This window comes from Agelaius tricolor, unplaced genomic scaffold, assembly GCF_023055355.1.
Source record: "Agelaius tricolor isolate 1412-34295 unplaced genomic scaffold, bAgeTri1.0.p SCAF_7, whole genome shotgun sequence".
Lineage (NCBI taxonomy): Eukaryota > Metazoa > Chordata > Aves > Passeriformes > Icteridae > Agelaius > Agelaius tricolor.
This window is the reverse complement of record NW_027269267.1, coordinates 9,036,775-9,053,110: the sequence shown is the minus strand read 5'-3', so window position 1 is coordinate 9,053,110 and position 16,336 is coordinate 9,036,775. Positions and strand designations below refer to the sequence as shown.

The window sequence follows — 16,336 nt, the reverse complement described above, 5'->3', positions numbered from 1 at the left end:
AGGATGTTATTCTGTAATTTTTAGTATTTTCTCAAGTAAGACTGCATTCAGGCATGACTCAGAAATAACTTAATAGTGAAGATATTGATCAGTGCTCTAAATCCATCTGTAGTAATTTTCATGCCCAAGGGACTGGATGATTTCTTTTCCAGTAGAGGTTTGAAAGTTTTCTTCTTGAACAGTAAGCAGGAACTGATTTAGTCTGGAGCTAAATCAGTTTTTAATGTTTGGGGGTTATTAGTTTGTTTATTTGTTTTTTATTAGAGTATTCATGATTAGTAGCTTTTAACCATCAATTGTGTGTAGTGAGGCAGTAGAAATGGTGATGCTGTGCCATAATGAAACTAATTCAGGAAAAGGCAAACAACCAGCATGAAAACTTACCCAGCAAAAAACCCAGCAATGCCAGTACAGGTTTTCTTAATTGCTAGCATAGGTAAAAGAATTTGAAAACAGAAAGAGGAGCATTATCCAGAACAGCAGCAAAGACAAACTTTCATTGCTCTGAGCTGCTGGCACACAACTAACTCATAGCAGCATTGCCATGTGAAGAAACTGCAGATAGGGTCAGCATATAAAACTAGAAATGAAAAATAGATATGGACTTGCAGCAACCTCTCTATAACCACGTAGGGTCCATGAACTGCTGACTCATCTGGCTGGAGCTTTGGTGGGGGAGTTTCTCCCTCAATCCAGTGTTGCTGTTTCCATGTCTCTTGTCATTTTGGAGATATTGGAAACTGTGACACTGAGCTGTTCACAAAAGACTAGGATGACAGAATGTTCTGTGTATTTACAGAGATCTTGTAAACGTGGTTGGAACACTTTTTTGCCAAGTAAATTTCCATCTGCTAAAAATTCCTTTCCATTCACAAAGTAAGGTGATATTTTTCTGCTAAGAGTCCTATTATTCAAAGCTCTACAATCAATCTCTTTACACTTTATTTTAAACTGTGCAAATGTTGTCCAGAATTTGTGAATGTGGCAGCTGATTGATGAACTGCAGTAGCTGTGGTTGGCCAAGTTTGTTAATGTGTTTGTGTCTCTGGCTTTTCTCATTTTCCTCTTACAGAGAGCTACGGATAGTGACAGGGGAATGGTTTTTTGAAGAGAGAGCAAAGCGCTTCAAACAATCAAATCTTGGAACTGATGTTGTCAGACAGTCAATCCTTCACAAATTCCCAGGTAGGCACCTTGAGAGGGAGATTTACTTGTGCTTTACAAGTTCAAAAACTTGTTTCTTGAGTGTTTGACTTGTATTTTATTCCTGACCGAAGTATAATCAGTATTTTAATCTTGATTTTTTATTTGTGCCTATAGAGTGATTTATGAATTACTAACATTCAGGAAAGGTAAGGCCTATATAAAGAAAGAAGTATCTCTGTGGAGATAGGGAGCTGCTGAAAAACTCACTGTCCAAACAGGTGGAAACTCACTGTCCAAAAAGTCACTGTCCAAACTGAGAAAGTTTGTTCTCAGTTCCTGCTAGGAAGTTTGGCTGTATGGAGAGATCTCAGCCTGGTCATTTTTTTTGCCTTTGGCTCTCTTATTTGTGACAGTGGTGCGTAAAAATCACTCAAATTTTCTTTTTCAACTCTGAAGAAGAAAGGTGAATTTGAGCTCCTGTGTTGTCTGTTGGATCATGGGCTATATCCAGGCTACCTGGTATTCAGATTTTCCTTTTGCCCAGGTATCTCAAACAAGCTGCACCTGCACTTTTAGGTACAGTAAATTGTCTGTCTGTCTGTCTTGGCCAAGCCCAGACCGGGGTGTGTGAGCTGCTCTGGTACCTTGCAGGGTACCACAAGACCACTGGTGTAAGAAATTGGAGTTTTTCCTGAATGCTGATGGTTGGTACTCGCCTAACTCCTTCACTCTGAACACAGAAGCTGTTGGGTAATCTGTTTCAGATGCAGAATTTATGCCCAGTTTTATCCCCTAGGTTATAAGGGGAGGGACTGGTTTACTGCCACTGGAAAAAATTCATGGTGCAAACTTGCTCCTTGCAAAATATAGACCTTTTTCCCTTCAGAAACTGTAAAGCTGGCAAGTGTGTAAGTTCTTGATATTATGTCACTAGTGAGATTGGGTATTCCATTATTTAATACTTGATAGATATATTGAAAAATCTATTTAAGCCATTTTCCCATACCTTGCTCCTAGATGAACAAACATTTTAATTATGAAAACATTCTTTCATTCAACACAGAAGATACTGTACATTTCAAAATTAAATTTCAGGTCCTTTGGTTATTAAATATTGTCACTGATAAATCTGGAAATGTAGTTCAAGAGTGGATAATGAGGAACATCTCAATCCAAAGTTTTTTTTTATTACAAAGATCCCCCAAGGCTTTTTCATTATCTGTTTTTGTAGGTTGTTTGACGTGCTGTGTAATTTGTGCAGAAGTTCACCTTTTATTTTCCTTCTCCCTCCACTGCAGACACAGTTTCCAATACAGATGATGAAAGGACATTCAAAAATCAACCCCAAGAGAAAGAAGAAAAGCCAGATGCACCAGTCTGCTCCACAAATGGGCACAAATCTGTCTTTAGCAGACCTAGAAAGATTGGGTAAATCCTTTTGTTTTGTTGTTGTTGTTCTTGGTTTTTGTTTTTGTTTCTGGGTTTTGGGTTTTTATTGAAAACTGATAAATCTAAAACCAGCTGTAAATGGTTGGATAGATTTTCTTTTGAGTTTTTCCAATCTCTCACATCAGCCTCAAACTCCCCAGGATTAGAAACTGCCTTCATTTAAAGGCATACTTACTGTAATTAAATTGCTGTTTCCTGGGAAATGCATCAACAATTATCCTTCAGCTATAAAGGTAGCAGAAAAAAAGTCAATTTTACTTTTGGATTTTTCTTGTTTCTACTCAGAGGTAACAGAGAGTCCTTAAAGGCAGGCTTGCCAGAGAAGCAAATGCAAAAACTGCTATTTGCAGGACCTGTTTTTTATGTATACTGGCCAGTTTGGCTCCCAGGCTTTCCTTGGAGCTTCCAGCTGAGCAAGTACAGCCTAAGAGTGTTGTGTGTTACAGTGAATAAACAGAGCTGCTGCTGCTCATCCTGCAGGGTTTCACCCCAGCTTGGCTGTGCCCTTTGAGGGGCATTCACTCTCAGGGGACACAGGCACCTGCATTGACTGTGTGGTTGCACAGGTGGTGTCTGGATCCAGCTGGAGGCTATTGGGTGAGTGGGAAGAAAACCTGAATGGAAATTCATATTATGGCTGGAGCCTCAATGGTATTTGGAAAACTTTGTTTCTGTTGAAAGGAAGAACACATTTTTATCAGGGATCCTAAAGATAGGGCAGGTGGATGCTTTCCATGGGTTTTTTACTTGTAAAGGTTTTTTACTGTAAGGAGAGATGAGTATGGAATAACCAGCTCCAGAGACTCCAGAAATTAACACCAGTGATTTATCTCTCTTTAATATAGCGAAAAAGAGCATCAGAATGCCTCTGGCCTCTTAAACTACAGTGAAAAAAAGAACCAGCCTAAGGAATCCTCTATAATAGACCTAGATTTTACTCTGAGTCATGCTAAGTGCTAGCTATAGTAAATGGCATTAAAGTTTACTTTTCTAATTCTCCTTCCATTTAAATCCTTTAAGCAAACTAATTAGTCATATTCCCTTACAAGAAACAATTGTTTTTACAATTGTTATTTATTTTAGTGCTGCTGTTTCTTTTTGTGGAGAGAAATGTTTTTGGTTGTGGCATTCCCCACAACAGAAACTTAATCCTACAAAAATTTGGCTTGCTTTTCCTAGTGTATTTGGTGGCCTCTTTTAGAAATATTTCACTATTGTTCCTCTTCCTTGCTTGCTTCTTCCTCCCTCAGGTTCCACATTCGTGTATCTCATGAGTGGATTTGTTTTAGCAAGGCTCTTTTGGGGCCAGCTGCTACTGACAGTGTGATGGGATAACTTATCAGTCTATCATGGTTTGTAAGGTCATGAGGAATACGATTACTTTGCAAAATTTAATTTCATTCATTTCTGTCCTATTAGGCCATGTTTTGCAGGATAAGGGGGTGATTTATGTTTTTTAGGAATGGCATGTTTAGGGCATCTGATGCATATAATTCTAGAAATATCTAATGAGAAAATACATATAGCATAATTTTCTAGACACACTTAGTCAAAAATACTTTGCTAACTATAAATGACCCCCCCCCCCCCCCCCAAAAAAAAAAAAAGATTAATTTTCACAAGAGGCAGTTCTGGTTCTAAGCTTGAATAGAAGGAATGTTTCAGTGTTTTGATGTCTTAAAATGCAGTTTGTAGTAAATACAATATTTTTCCCCCAGCAACCAGTTTCATAGCCAGACTTGGTGCTCTGTTGACCTTTATATCCAGAGCTGCCCATAGGTTAGATTAAATTACCGGACTGTGCGCATCCCAACTTTGAAAATCTTTTATTCCCTGTTTTCAACAGGAGGGTTATCAGGGCAGTGACCAAAGGAGAAATCACCTATGGGAAGGATGAAGGTGAAAGGAGCACAGGCTCAGAGGCTGAAAGCCCAGGTCTGCGTGGAGGCAAATCAGCTGCGGGCTCTGAGAGGTGAGCAGAGCCGGGACAGCCCCTGCTGGGACCGGCCTGGGGCAGGGGCAGTGCCCTGGGCTGCTCTGTCTGCTTGGGTGCTGTCTGAGAAACACAGTTTATGTTCATAAAGCAAACAAAAAACACCAAACAACACCCAACAAACCAAAACATTATCTCCACTCATCGTATCTTACTCTCCTTGTGTTCAGCTGGTGACCGATGTCAGCACGTTGGTTTTGTTTTCTGGATTTTAATGGATGAGTTGTGTTCATGTTACAGAACTGAGGCTCCTTGGTTTTCTTTACTAATGAAATGTTAATTGATTGTAATTTATGTTTTCTTCTTCAAAGGCTGTTTGCTCTTCTCTGTCCATGACTATTGTCCCAGATATTTTATCATTCTTCTGGGCTTAAGAGATCTCTGCTAGTGCCTCTGATGGCATTATAAAATTCCAAGAGCAACATTTCTGGCATGTCCTACCTTCAAAATGAAGCCAAAAACCAGCTCACTATTTCCCTGTTCAGTTAGACAGCCATACTGGATGTAGACCCACATTTTTTGTTCAGGTGCACACACCTAGCAATTGTACAATTTGGATTAACAAAACAATAACAATTTCTGTAAGTTCTAATAGCAGTTTCCTGTCTCTAAACTCGTGTTTCCAAAGAGATATGCAGAAACAAAGGATAACAGGTAAAAGGAACATCATGGAGTTTAGTATGCACATAGATAAACTTTCTTGTACAAGGAAGAACCTGCTTCTCTGTTACCTACAATTCAAATCCCAATTTCTAGATGTTCTGCAGTATGTCTAAAGCTGATGGTCACAATCTTCTTGACAGTTGATAATTTGATTTGTTTTTTCCACTGGATGCTGCAGCACCTACCAGCCAATCCAGCTTTTAGCTAGTTTTCATTAATCATTCCAGGTCACTATTTTTTTCACTAAGCTTATTAGGCCTTCTATAGAGCAGACTCATGCCTGACTTCTATGAGACCACAAGTAAAATTTTTGCTCATTTTCTGCATTTTCATTGAATAGAATAGAGATGAGTGAATGATCTAGGAAACAAAACCTCAGGAATCTGGTGTCTGTGCTGATTAATACTGAAGTTTTGCAATATTAGTAGCTTCCTCTGAGAGTTTACCAGGATAAGGACAAAGGGATGCTTGTGAGAGGTCTGTGCAGCTCTTTTTGTGTGCCAGACTATAAGAAAGTTATCATGCAGTTAACTATAAATGAAGCAAAATAATTTTGTTGGGGTGGTGGAATTCAGCACCTGATAAACTCTGTACAGATTTAGGAGTGAAGTAGTCTACAAAGACAGCTTTTATGTTTGATTGCCTTGCTTCACTTTCACACAAATAATCATTTTCTAGCTGTTTCTCAGAGCCAGAGTGCAAGACTTGTTAAATTAAGGGGTACTGAGTCATTATCACAACTTCTTCTCTACTTGCCATCTCATTCTCACCTAGTGAAATTGGTGTCCTTTGCCAAAGCCCAGAGCAACTTCATCAAAATTGGTAGTATTTCACCTACCAGCAGGGAAACCAAGAGAGAATTCTTCTTTTTTAATGTTTCTGTTTAAGAGAAGATGTATTGAGCTGGGAACAGGAAAACCCAGGCCATGAATTCACCTCTTCTCCTGGTTTATTTTTTCTCCAGCAAAAATGTTTACTGCTGAATGCTGTAAATGTTTTTGCTGCTGAATGAACTGGGAGGCTGCATCAGGTCAGGATACTCACAGGAGAAATAGTATGGGAATTTAAGGCTCATTCACACAGGCACTCCACCCCACTGCACTCAGGTCTTGTCTACCATGAGAAGAAGCCTGGCACAGTCACAACACTGTTTTTCTATTGTCTACTTAACATGTATAAAATGTGTCAAATCTCTCTCTAATAGCAGACTGATATAAGAACTAAGGACACATTTAAAAATAATTTTTGCTGTTTAAAAAGGTTTAAAAAGTGCAACAGATTACCCTTTCTTACCCTCAGTGTTCACATGGGTTTACCAGTGTTTTCTAACAGAAAATGTTCCATGCAAAAATTTTCACCTGTTGTGATGTTAGACAGAAACTGGAGTCTGGTGTGCTGGTCACAGATGATTTTTTGCCACTTTTACTAATGTGAAATCTCCAAGAAGACCTGTCCAACCTTCCTAAATTTCTACATTGGTTGAAAGAGTCAGCTGGTTTGGGTCTAGAGTCATAACTGAACACAAAAAAAACCACATCACCAAAAAAACTACGTAGAAACAGGACTGTGAATAAGTGGGTGTTTTTCTGGAGATAGATGGATGGATAGACAGATATAGATAGATAGATAGATAGATAGATAGATAGATAGATAGATAGACAGACAGACAGACAAGGATTTTAGAGTTTTAGATTTTCTGGAGATAGTGCTGGCATTAAATTGGCTGTAGAAGAGCCCAGAGGTGTCATGTTACTGCAGTTTCCCTTTACACCAGTGGAACAGCCTGGTAGGAATGGCTGCAGGAGTCATCTCTCCTCCTGCTGGATGTGAATGCAGTATGGATTGAACAGGGACAAAGCCAGCTCCTGCAGCCTGGACAAGAGCTGCCCATTTCAGGCACCTGCAGTTCTGCTAGAAGCACTGACAATACTTGTATGACTTTTGGTGTAAAGCAATCATAATTCATCTTTGCCTGTGCTTTTTCTTTCCAGGTGATGCCCCAGCCCATCAGGGCTGTGTTACTCTCACAAAGTTAGCACAGCACTTTCCTTGCCGTGGTTTGCTAAATGAGCTGCCTGGCTTTGCTCAGAGCAATAACCCTTCCCTCCTCTGTCTCCCCTGCAGAGGCAGCACGCTCTCCCTGGGCAGCAGCAGTGCAGGGGCTGCTGCAGGACATGCAAGGGGCAGAGGCAGCACTGCCAAGGCTTCCCTGGCACGCTCTCCCAAGCGCAGCATGACTGCGGATTGCAGCGGGGTAAGGGCGGCGCTGGGCTCGGGGCACCAAACGGGGGCACTGGGCTGGGTCTGCCCTGGGAGCCTGATTTGCAGCACAGCAAGGGTGTGTGCTATTCACATGCTCTTTGAATAGAGAGATACATCATTCCCCCTGCCAGGATGTTCCCTGGGGAAAGCAGTGAGAAAGCTCAGAGAGAGAAGAGAAAACAATTCTTATCATTATTTGCTGTGCCTGTTGTTTGGCACATGTGGAATGTGTTATGGAGATTGTTTACCAAAAGGGATTTGTTAATTGGACTCTGCTGGTGGTTGTTTGGACTGATTGACCAATTAGGTCAAAGCTGTGTCATGACTGTCTGAAAGGGTCACGGGTTTTTCTTTAATACATTAGTATAGTTTTAGTATAGTATAGCATGTAGAATAATGTAGTGTGGCTTAATAAAGCAATTGTTCACCCTTCTGAAATCATGGAGTCATTGCACCTTATTCCTCTGGCTCAGGATCGACCCTGCATCCATAAGAATGACCCTGATAGGGAAAGTCTGATTTCTGCCTCAGTTTTGCTGTGGAGAGCCCTGCCAGAGCAGAGCTCCTCGTGCTCTTATCAGTGATGCAGTTTTTGGTTTGGCAGGTGTTTCTCTTTTGCCTAAAAATTGCTGTGGATGTCCAACATTAGATAATGAGTTACAGATTCTGAACTGGGAGTCACAAGGGATGGGAATAAGCATTTTTGGCACTTCGGAGCCTTGAGTAAGTGCTGTAAAATAAGGATGTGACTTTCAAGCATGCACAATCTGGCATTCTCCCACTGACTGCTAAGGGGAATTTTGCAAGTCCAGCACTTGTAGAAAATCAGGCCAAACTGATTTTAGTTTTTTCCTGGATTTGGACACAGGGCTCTGCAAAAATTATTCCATAACACAAAATGTGTAATAAACACGTTAGCAGAGCAATTCCTCTCATATGCTCTTAGGCCTCTTGTGGGGTATTTACCATTAAAGTTTGGGAAAAAGGTAGAAGAGTGCTTAGAGCACTGTTGAACACATCAATTTTCTTTCTAACTTCCAGATACATGGTCTAATATGTTGTCTGATAAAAAAATAAGTTAATGTATATGAAGAACAGTTTTGAGGGCAGTAAACAAATGAATGTTTGTTTTATTTTATTTATTTTATTTTTATTTAATAGTTGTTTTATTTATATTCTTATTGGCACATAGACTGACTTGTTTTCAAGTACATTAGGTTTGTTTGAAAAATCCATTTAATTTAGATGGAGTTATGTTATTAGCTTTTCTTTTACAGGTAGGCAAGAGGTCATGATGATGTCAAGGATATTGGCTTTATTTAAGGGGTTATACTGGCATAATTTAATTAGTTCAAGTGTATTTGGTTTTGCCCTGGCTAAAATCATTGTGCTAGTACAAAACCCATAGGTTTTGTCTTTTCTTTTCTTTCTTTTCTTTCTTTTCTGATTCATGAGCTGAGTGAGCTTCTAATAGATTTGAGTGTTTCTTGTCCCTGATATTTTACTCTGATTTTTCAGCTGCAAACTCAGAATGTAAGCAAGAATTGCATCTTTGTGCTAATTTTATGCATCACCAGTGCTAAGCAAAGCAGATTAGACTGAAATCTAAATATATTCAGTAATAGACTGGATGTTAAAGGAGCTTTGGGGTTCTGGAATCTAATAGAAATTATGCTTTTTATAAATTAATAGTGAATAAACTTAGATTTTGTATTTATGGCTTGTGCATTTTTCCTCTTGGGCAGGACACAGGCTTGGAAAATGACATGATTATTCCAGCAAGTGAAAGTGTACCTGAAGATTTAGTAAAGAAGCACTGCAGGAAACCATCTGGAACACCTTCCATTGCAGTTTCTAGGATATCTTTGTCATCAGGCAAGTATTAAGTATTTTTCTTTTTTCTGGCAGCCTTTATTATCACAGGATTATGCCCATTCTTGTGACTCTGCTCCTTTCCTTCCTAAAACATGTTGAAAGACCAAATGTTAGTTTCATAAGCTTGTTCATTCTGAAAATACTTCCCTTTTACTAATCAAGTTCATACCCCTTCACAAGTTTTACATTAAAAATAGGAATCCTTACCCCAGAAACATTGGTACAACATAATTGTTAGGTAAATCACATTCTCTTAGAGTTCTTACAAGATTTCATTCACAACTGCATGTTGTTCAGTCATTCTCTGTATGAAATACTACCTGTATATAATATTACTCTGCTGCTGCCATTACATTTCACACCCACTTTGCCCAGAAACAAATTTGGGAAACAATGTGTGGTCAAAGAACCAGCCCCTCACAGACTTCTTGTCTGTTCATTTTTCTATGTGATGCTCTGAACGAGTCAATCCATCTGTAATTTCCCCCATTTCATTGGAGGCTGGTAGGTAGAAAGGGCTCACACAGGAAGGTGCTGTCACAGCCACTTTGCAGTAGTGGATGGAAATCCTCTTTTTCCTCTCTGAAATGGGAGGCAGGAGCATCCTGCACTCTTCTGCTTCCCCCAGGCACTCAGCCAGCTTCCTGCTGGGCTGATGGGGTGGGTTTGGGTTTGTAGGCTGCTCTCTGAAACACAGCAGGACTCACTCTGTTGTAGCTGGATTTAGCCCAAAGCAGAAACCCAGAGGTGCATCCCACAGAGCTAATCCAAGGAGCCAATGCTCTTTACCTCAGACATTTCAGCTTAAAAGTGTCAGAGTTTTCCTGAGAATATTGTTCAGTGCAACTCCAGGCAGAGATGTTACAGATGGCTCCTTATTTAGGAAGCAAAAATTCCCCTGTTCCTGCTACCTTACAAAATAGAAGCTTTCCTGGTAGATAAGAACTGACCTCCTGTTACAAAGCAGATGGATGCTGAGCAAAAGTACAGGAAACTTGGGAACAGGCCTCAGACTCTGCATTTGGCAAAACTCAAAGGACATTAAGCTCAGGACAGTGATTTTTCCTGCCACATCAGCTGTAGAGCTGGAAGGAGATGAACAGTTCAAAACCTTTCAGATTCCAACCTGCAGGATCTAAAAGTACTTTCTTCCCCCTCTTCTCTTTCTAAATACATTGAAACAGTCACAAAAAATACTTCTGTGGGGACGACTAAGAGGCCTTGGAGAGAGATTTTCTGTCTTATGCTATAGAGTGGATGAGAGACCTGTAGGACTGAGAGAAACTGCTGGAGCTCTTGAAACTATTCATTTCCTCCTAATTTCTGCATCAGGAGCACTGCTAATGACAGAAATACTTTCTACATCCCTTTGTATCTCCAGGTGCTTGATTCTGATGCAGATGCTGGGGACATTTTAGTGGTGGTGGTGGTAGATGTGGCAATCACTGTGAACACTTGGACAGTGAGTTTTGCAACATTCCAGGCTAGCAGGCCTACCAGAGAAAGTCAAAATCTTGATGATCCATGCTATCATCCACAGAAGACAATCAGAGTAGATAAATAAATAGTACAGGGTAAAATTATTGCCCAGAATGCTGAGCAGCATCAGAAAGCATATTTCTTTCTTCATTTTTCATAGTGATGTTCAATTGCCATAGATTTGACAGATAATTAAAATATTGCTTTAATATTTTTCATTAAAAAAAACATTGGGATTGGGACAATACTTGTATGAAAGATGAAATGGAATATTTCTGTACAAACTACAGCCAACATTTAAATTGTTTTTGTTTCCCAGACCGTAGCAGATCTGAGATAGATCTGAGTGAATCTTTCTATGAAGGAAATGAGGATACCCTGAGCATAAGAAGCAAATCTGTACCTAGTGCCTTAGATCAGGAACTGGTGAGTTATAAATATGGAAATGTTCATCTGGTGGAAATTCTGTTTGTTGGACCAATGAAATCAGGACTGTGTGTGTATCTATATAAAATGTGGGTAAGGCAGGACATTCTTCCAGGGATGTTTAATGAGTTTTTTAATAGTGTCATCTTCTGAGTATGTTTGCTGTAGAGTGATTTCAATGAATAGTCATGGTTCCAATTTGTTGTTAATTTGCTGGGTGTTTGAGTTCACAGATGAAAGAAACCTAGCTTGAAAATAAATTCCAGGCACTAAATTGCACGTGCTCCAAAATTCTGTTAATTCATATTTGCATAAGTTTTAATTTTGATGCTGAGAAAGTTCATAGTTTAAAGGCTTTAATCTCTGTCTGGTTTGGTTTCCCACTTATCTGTATTTTTAGCAGGAAGACCCAACTTTCTCTTCTGGCAATGTTGCTTGCCTCATCTTCCTGTTGATTCTTCAATACATCTCCATGCCATGCCTTTTTTTGTGTATTCTATGGACTGCTTTTCCTGAAGTGATTCACAACTTCCATCTCCTCTTATGCACATATCCAAGACAGGCAATCTGCAGATGTGCATCAATGCTATAAAAGAACATCCATTATTAATTATGCATGATGGGGGAGGGAATTATTTAAATAATTCTTCATCTAATCACAGTTTATTCTAAAGTTCCCAAACATCTGTTGGTAGCTGATGCTCCAGAAGAGCACTGGCCATGGCAGATGTCTCCCCTTCCTGTGGCGTTGAAATTTGAGTCTTGGTGGAAAACCATGTGTTGGGATTTCCATCTTTTCTTGGATTAGTAGCAGCCAGAGGATGTACCTGCAGCATTGCTTTGGATTAATCTTTGAGGAATTAACAAAAGACCTTCCTGTGTGTCAGGTGTTGGTGGAAGAAAAACTTCAAAAACAAGTGGTTTATTTTAAAATTGTAATAAAGAAAAAGGATGTGCTCTTTATTAGGAAGCTGGAAAATAATGCAGAAGAAAGGTATAAAATAAAAAAAATGCAGACTTTATATTTCTTTATATCTGTTCTGTGCTCTAATTGACTGTTACAACTTAGATATTTCTCTGAGGCAGCTGCCAGAGATGACAAATCCAAAGAGATTTCTGTTCCCTGTTTAAATTTTCTCTTCTTAATCAGAGGGGTTTTTTTGTATTTCTTTCTTGCTGACTCTGAATGAAATTTCAGATTGCATCTCTGCAACTCTGTAGCTTCTTTGCTAGCATAGGAGACCTCTCTTGTGGCATAACCTTGATTTAGCTGCTCTGGAGTCTGGTGTTAATTCCCCTTTAAAATTCACTCATAACAGGAGTCACAGATCTCTGATTTTACCCATATCCTCACTTTCTCTGCCTTATGAAACGAATTGATTGCATTCATCAGCTTTTGTGTTACCACATTCACTTAAGGTAGTTTGTCTCGCAGGAGCCCTTCAGAGTCTTCATATTCATTATGGAAGCAGTGGTTTGAGATAAAAGCTGTATTTCTGCTGGAATTTAGTTTATTTGATGTAAGAGACAAGAAGAAAGGTATCTGATGATGGTAACAACAGCTCCTGCAGCCAGAAAAACCTGGAGTTACACTTCCTTTTCTTCCAGCTGAGGTCCTTCAGTCTCTTGCTCCTGGGTGATGGGAGCTGACAGCAGCGCTATGGGAGGTGACACAAGTCAATAGCACATGCAGATTGCTGGAATTTATCAGCTGAAAGGATGGGAAAAGATTTTAGCTACTTTGCTCCCACCTTTGTCAGGGAAACCCATTACCCATACAGAGAAATCAGGTGGAAAATTGAATGAATATTTTGCTTCTCTATCTTAGTGTTGCTTTTGATAATGAAAAGGGACAAGCCCCAAAACCCACATGGTGTGGTACAGATTTATCAAGGAGCCCAGGGAACCAGCTAAATCCAGTGCTGTGTTCAAATGTGAGCACATTTCTAGAGAGGTGTGCGTTGAATTCCTGACCAAGGAGTTTTCATTGCATGCTCAGCTGCTTTTTTAGGAGTAATTGGATGATGTGCATTTATAGCCCCCACTGGAGACCATGAGATTAATGTCCTACTGGCTCCAACTTTAATAAGCTAATAACAGCAACCAATTACATAGTTGCAATTCTGTAACAACTCCTGAGAAATGAAATCGTTTTGGTGCAAAATAAATTAGGGAGTTAGTTAAATATTAAAGTAAATTGTTCTTTTTAAGTTTCAGATTTCTGCTTGCAGGCAGAAATTGGTATTCAGCACTTTTTAGGACTCCATGAAGCAATGTTAGAATATGAGTGTCTAGACCTGAAACACCCCAATCTGAAAATGTTGCCTTACTTTCCCCCCGACCCTGTTTAATTATTTTGCAGTAAAAATATAGCATTTTTTATTTTCAAGTTCACTGGTATGCATACAACAGTGTAAAGGAAAGAGTTTTTCATGTATAGAATTTCTTCTTCTTGCTCCATAGGCAAGTAAGAAAATTATATTCTTGTTCCAAATTTAAAACTAGACTACATCACCTGACATCTAATTTCAATGAGGGGAGTAGAAATTATGGGTGGAGTAGTTTGTTGGGGTTTTTTGTTTGTTTTATTTCAGGTTTCTGGGAGATTTTTCTTTTGAATGATTCAACTGTCTGTCTCCCTGAAATAGTTTTCTCTGTTGTGCCCAGGTCTCCTAGGGTTTTTCCTTTCATTTAGTTTAAGGTATCCATCATTTCCTTATTTCCTTTTTTTTTTTTCCCTCTGTGGGATACTAACAGTGCCTTCAACAGATTAGAAAGAAAAGAGAGTAGCAGAGCAAGCTCATGGTAGGAACATGAAACTGTTTTCTTCAGTATGAAAATTTTGGTGATAGCTTGTTCTGATTTCCCTCTGCTCAATATTAGATATCCAGTAACAACTGGAAAGCAGCAATAGAAAATCACTTTCAGGTGCTTTCATATCAGTTCAGTCACTGGAGCAAAGGAGAAGAGATGTAACAGCGAGGTTCATGTAAAATATGGCAAATGTGCTGCAAGTTTTTTTATGTAAACTGTGAATTCAATTCTCCAGCAGCATTTCTGCCTGCTCTGTTTTTGCTGATTAGCACAGAAGTCTTTGAGACTCCTGAATTTGAATCCAGTATTTCTCTGGTTAGCTTCAAAGAGTGAGAGCAACTAAGCAATAGAGAATGAGGTGGGTCAAAAGGTGAGGTTTTTAGAGCTGCAGAGCAGATATAAGGAACTTGAAAATCTGACTTCCATTAAAATTAACAAAGTCTTTCAAAATATGCCTGCCATAAGGCTTAGGAAAACACTGAGATTTCCAAGCTATGCCTAATAGGATTATAATTGTCTGCTGGCATTTTTTCCTGTTATTTTAAGTAAAAGTTAAGAGTCCCATTAGGACCATCAATCACATCTAAAGATTTGGTTTAGATTTTACTTCATTGCTGTGTTTAAATGATGATTTTTTTTCTGCATATAGGTTAAAGATGCTAAACTTTGGTCTTGCTTATTAAAACTCCAGCACCTATATGAAGCTGTTCAATTACTGATTTCCCACCTTTTAATTATTAATACAATACAGAAATGTATTTACTTTTTAAAATGCTTATCAACTGGCTTTATATAAGACATGAAGTGTATGTGTGAGGATCTTCAGTTCTTTAACAACTGAATCCTGAAACCACAGCTCTCTCTTCCCCTTATGCTCTGTTTCTGTGCAAAGATGTGGAAAATGTGAACCAAAATTCCTTTACAGGAATTTGAGTGCATCCAGCTCCATTTTCCTAAAGTGGAAAACCTGTGAACCAAAATTAAGCGACAGAGGTTGACCAAATACAGTGCAGAACACAACAACTAAAATGCCTGTTTGTCATTTAGGGCTATCTGGATGAAACTGAAGAAGATATTGATGACATAGTGGCCTCTTGTTATCCAAGAAAGCATGAACATATGACAAGTGGATTATCAACAGTAAGATCTTGGGTAGAAAACATGCATTGTCTTTCCACAAAAGACCATATTTCCTCCAGAAAGGAATTTATTTCATATCACTTATCACATTCATCTTTCATTCTACACTTGAGAAACATCTTTTGACATTCAGATAGACTTTCTATTATATTGTTAATGCTTAAAGCTAAAATGCTCTCTGCAGGGCATGGAAAGAGAAAACTATTTTGCATACTCATTAGCAGACTTGCTCATATGCTGGGGTTATCATCAAATTTACATATGGAGAAGGCAACCCAAAGGTGTTTGCAGTGTGTGACTGCTCAGCTTTGCAGAGGAGCACTTGATCTTAATTAAATTACGTTTGTCTGTGTTTGCACACATCCCACTTCCATGGAATCATTGTCCATCCCCCAGCTCAGTTTCTCTCATTCTTCATGGCATGATTCCTATGCCACCCCCATCTGGAAAGTATTTCCCTTTACTGCAGGGGAGGGGTGCTTGGGGGTTAGGTTGGTGACAGTAAAGGGGTAGCTGCACCTGATGGTAGCAACAAAATTGGTACAAGAAGGTTCTGCTGTTGATTATGCAGTCTGTTAATCACTGGGAAAGAAAATAGATAACAAAAGCAGCCTTTGACATGTCTAGTTTATTACCATCTGCTGTGTACCTCATTTTTGGGATCTTGGGCAACTGATAATATCTTCAGAGAGTCCTCTCTGGCCACTCTTCTTTATGGCTTTATGTGTCTAAGAATAGCTCTGGACTGCACAAAGCTGCAATAAACTCTATGTAGAGTGTGTGAGTGCTGAAGAGGATGAAGAAAGATGAGTCTGAATACTAAAAGAGAGGAGAAAATTATTGTCTTTGACAATAACCAAAGAACTGTCCTTTCTAGATTGCACCCCCATCAGTCTCTGTGCAAGCAAGGCCAAGGGAATCCCAGTGAAGCTCTTGATCCCGAAGAAATGGAGTTGGCTGAATTTAAGCTTGGTTTACACAGGGAGGAGAAAGGGCTGAGAATATTAACATCACAGAGCATTTTGATGTCTTAGATCTGGCTGTGTCAGACCATTTTTCCCTCTGATTTTTGCTGTTCACAGAAGCAGA

General features: G+C 39.3%; 1 protein-coding gene across 6 annotated transcripts in view; it reads left to right on the top strand.

Annotated features, from left to right (window-relative positions):
- The window catches only part of SYTL5 (synaptotagmin like 5), a 95,650-nt gene that overhangs the window by 55,084 nt on the left and 24,230 nt on the right, over nt 1-16,336 (top strand). For 3 of the 6 annotated variants that reach the window (XM_071430319.1, XM_071430318.1, XM_071430317.1), the window contains exons 4-10: nt 1,073-1,185; nt 2,445-2,574; nt 4,442-4,567; nt 7,376-7,505; nt 9,259-9,388; nt 11,187-11,293; nt 15,155-15,259. In XM_071430319.1, the coding sequence (XP_071286420.1) occupies nt 1,073-1,185; nt 2,445-2,574; nt 4,442-4,567; nt 7,376-7,505; nt 9,259-9,388; nt 11,187-11,293; nt 15,155-15,259 (841 nt within the window). The remainder of the gene's footprint in view (nt 1-1,072; nt 1,186-2,444; nt 2,575-4,441; nt 4,568-7,375; nt 7,506-9,258; nt 9,389-11,186; nt 11,294-15,154; nt 15,260-16,336) is intronic. The other 3 variants (XM_071430321.1, XM_071430320.1, XM_071430322.1) reach the window with 2 other exon arrangements.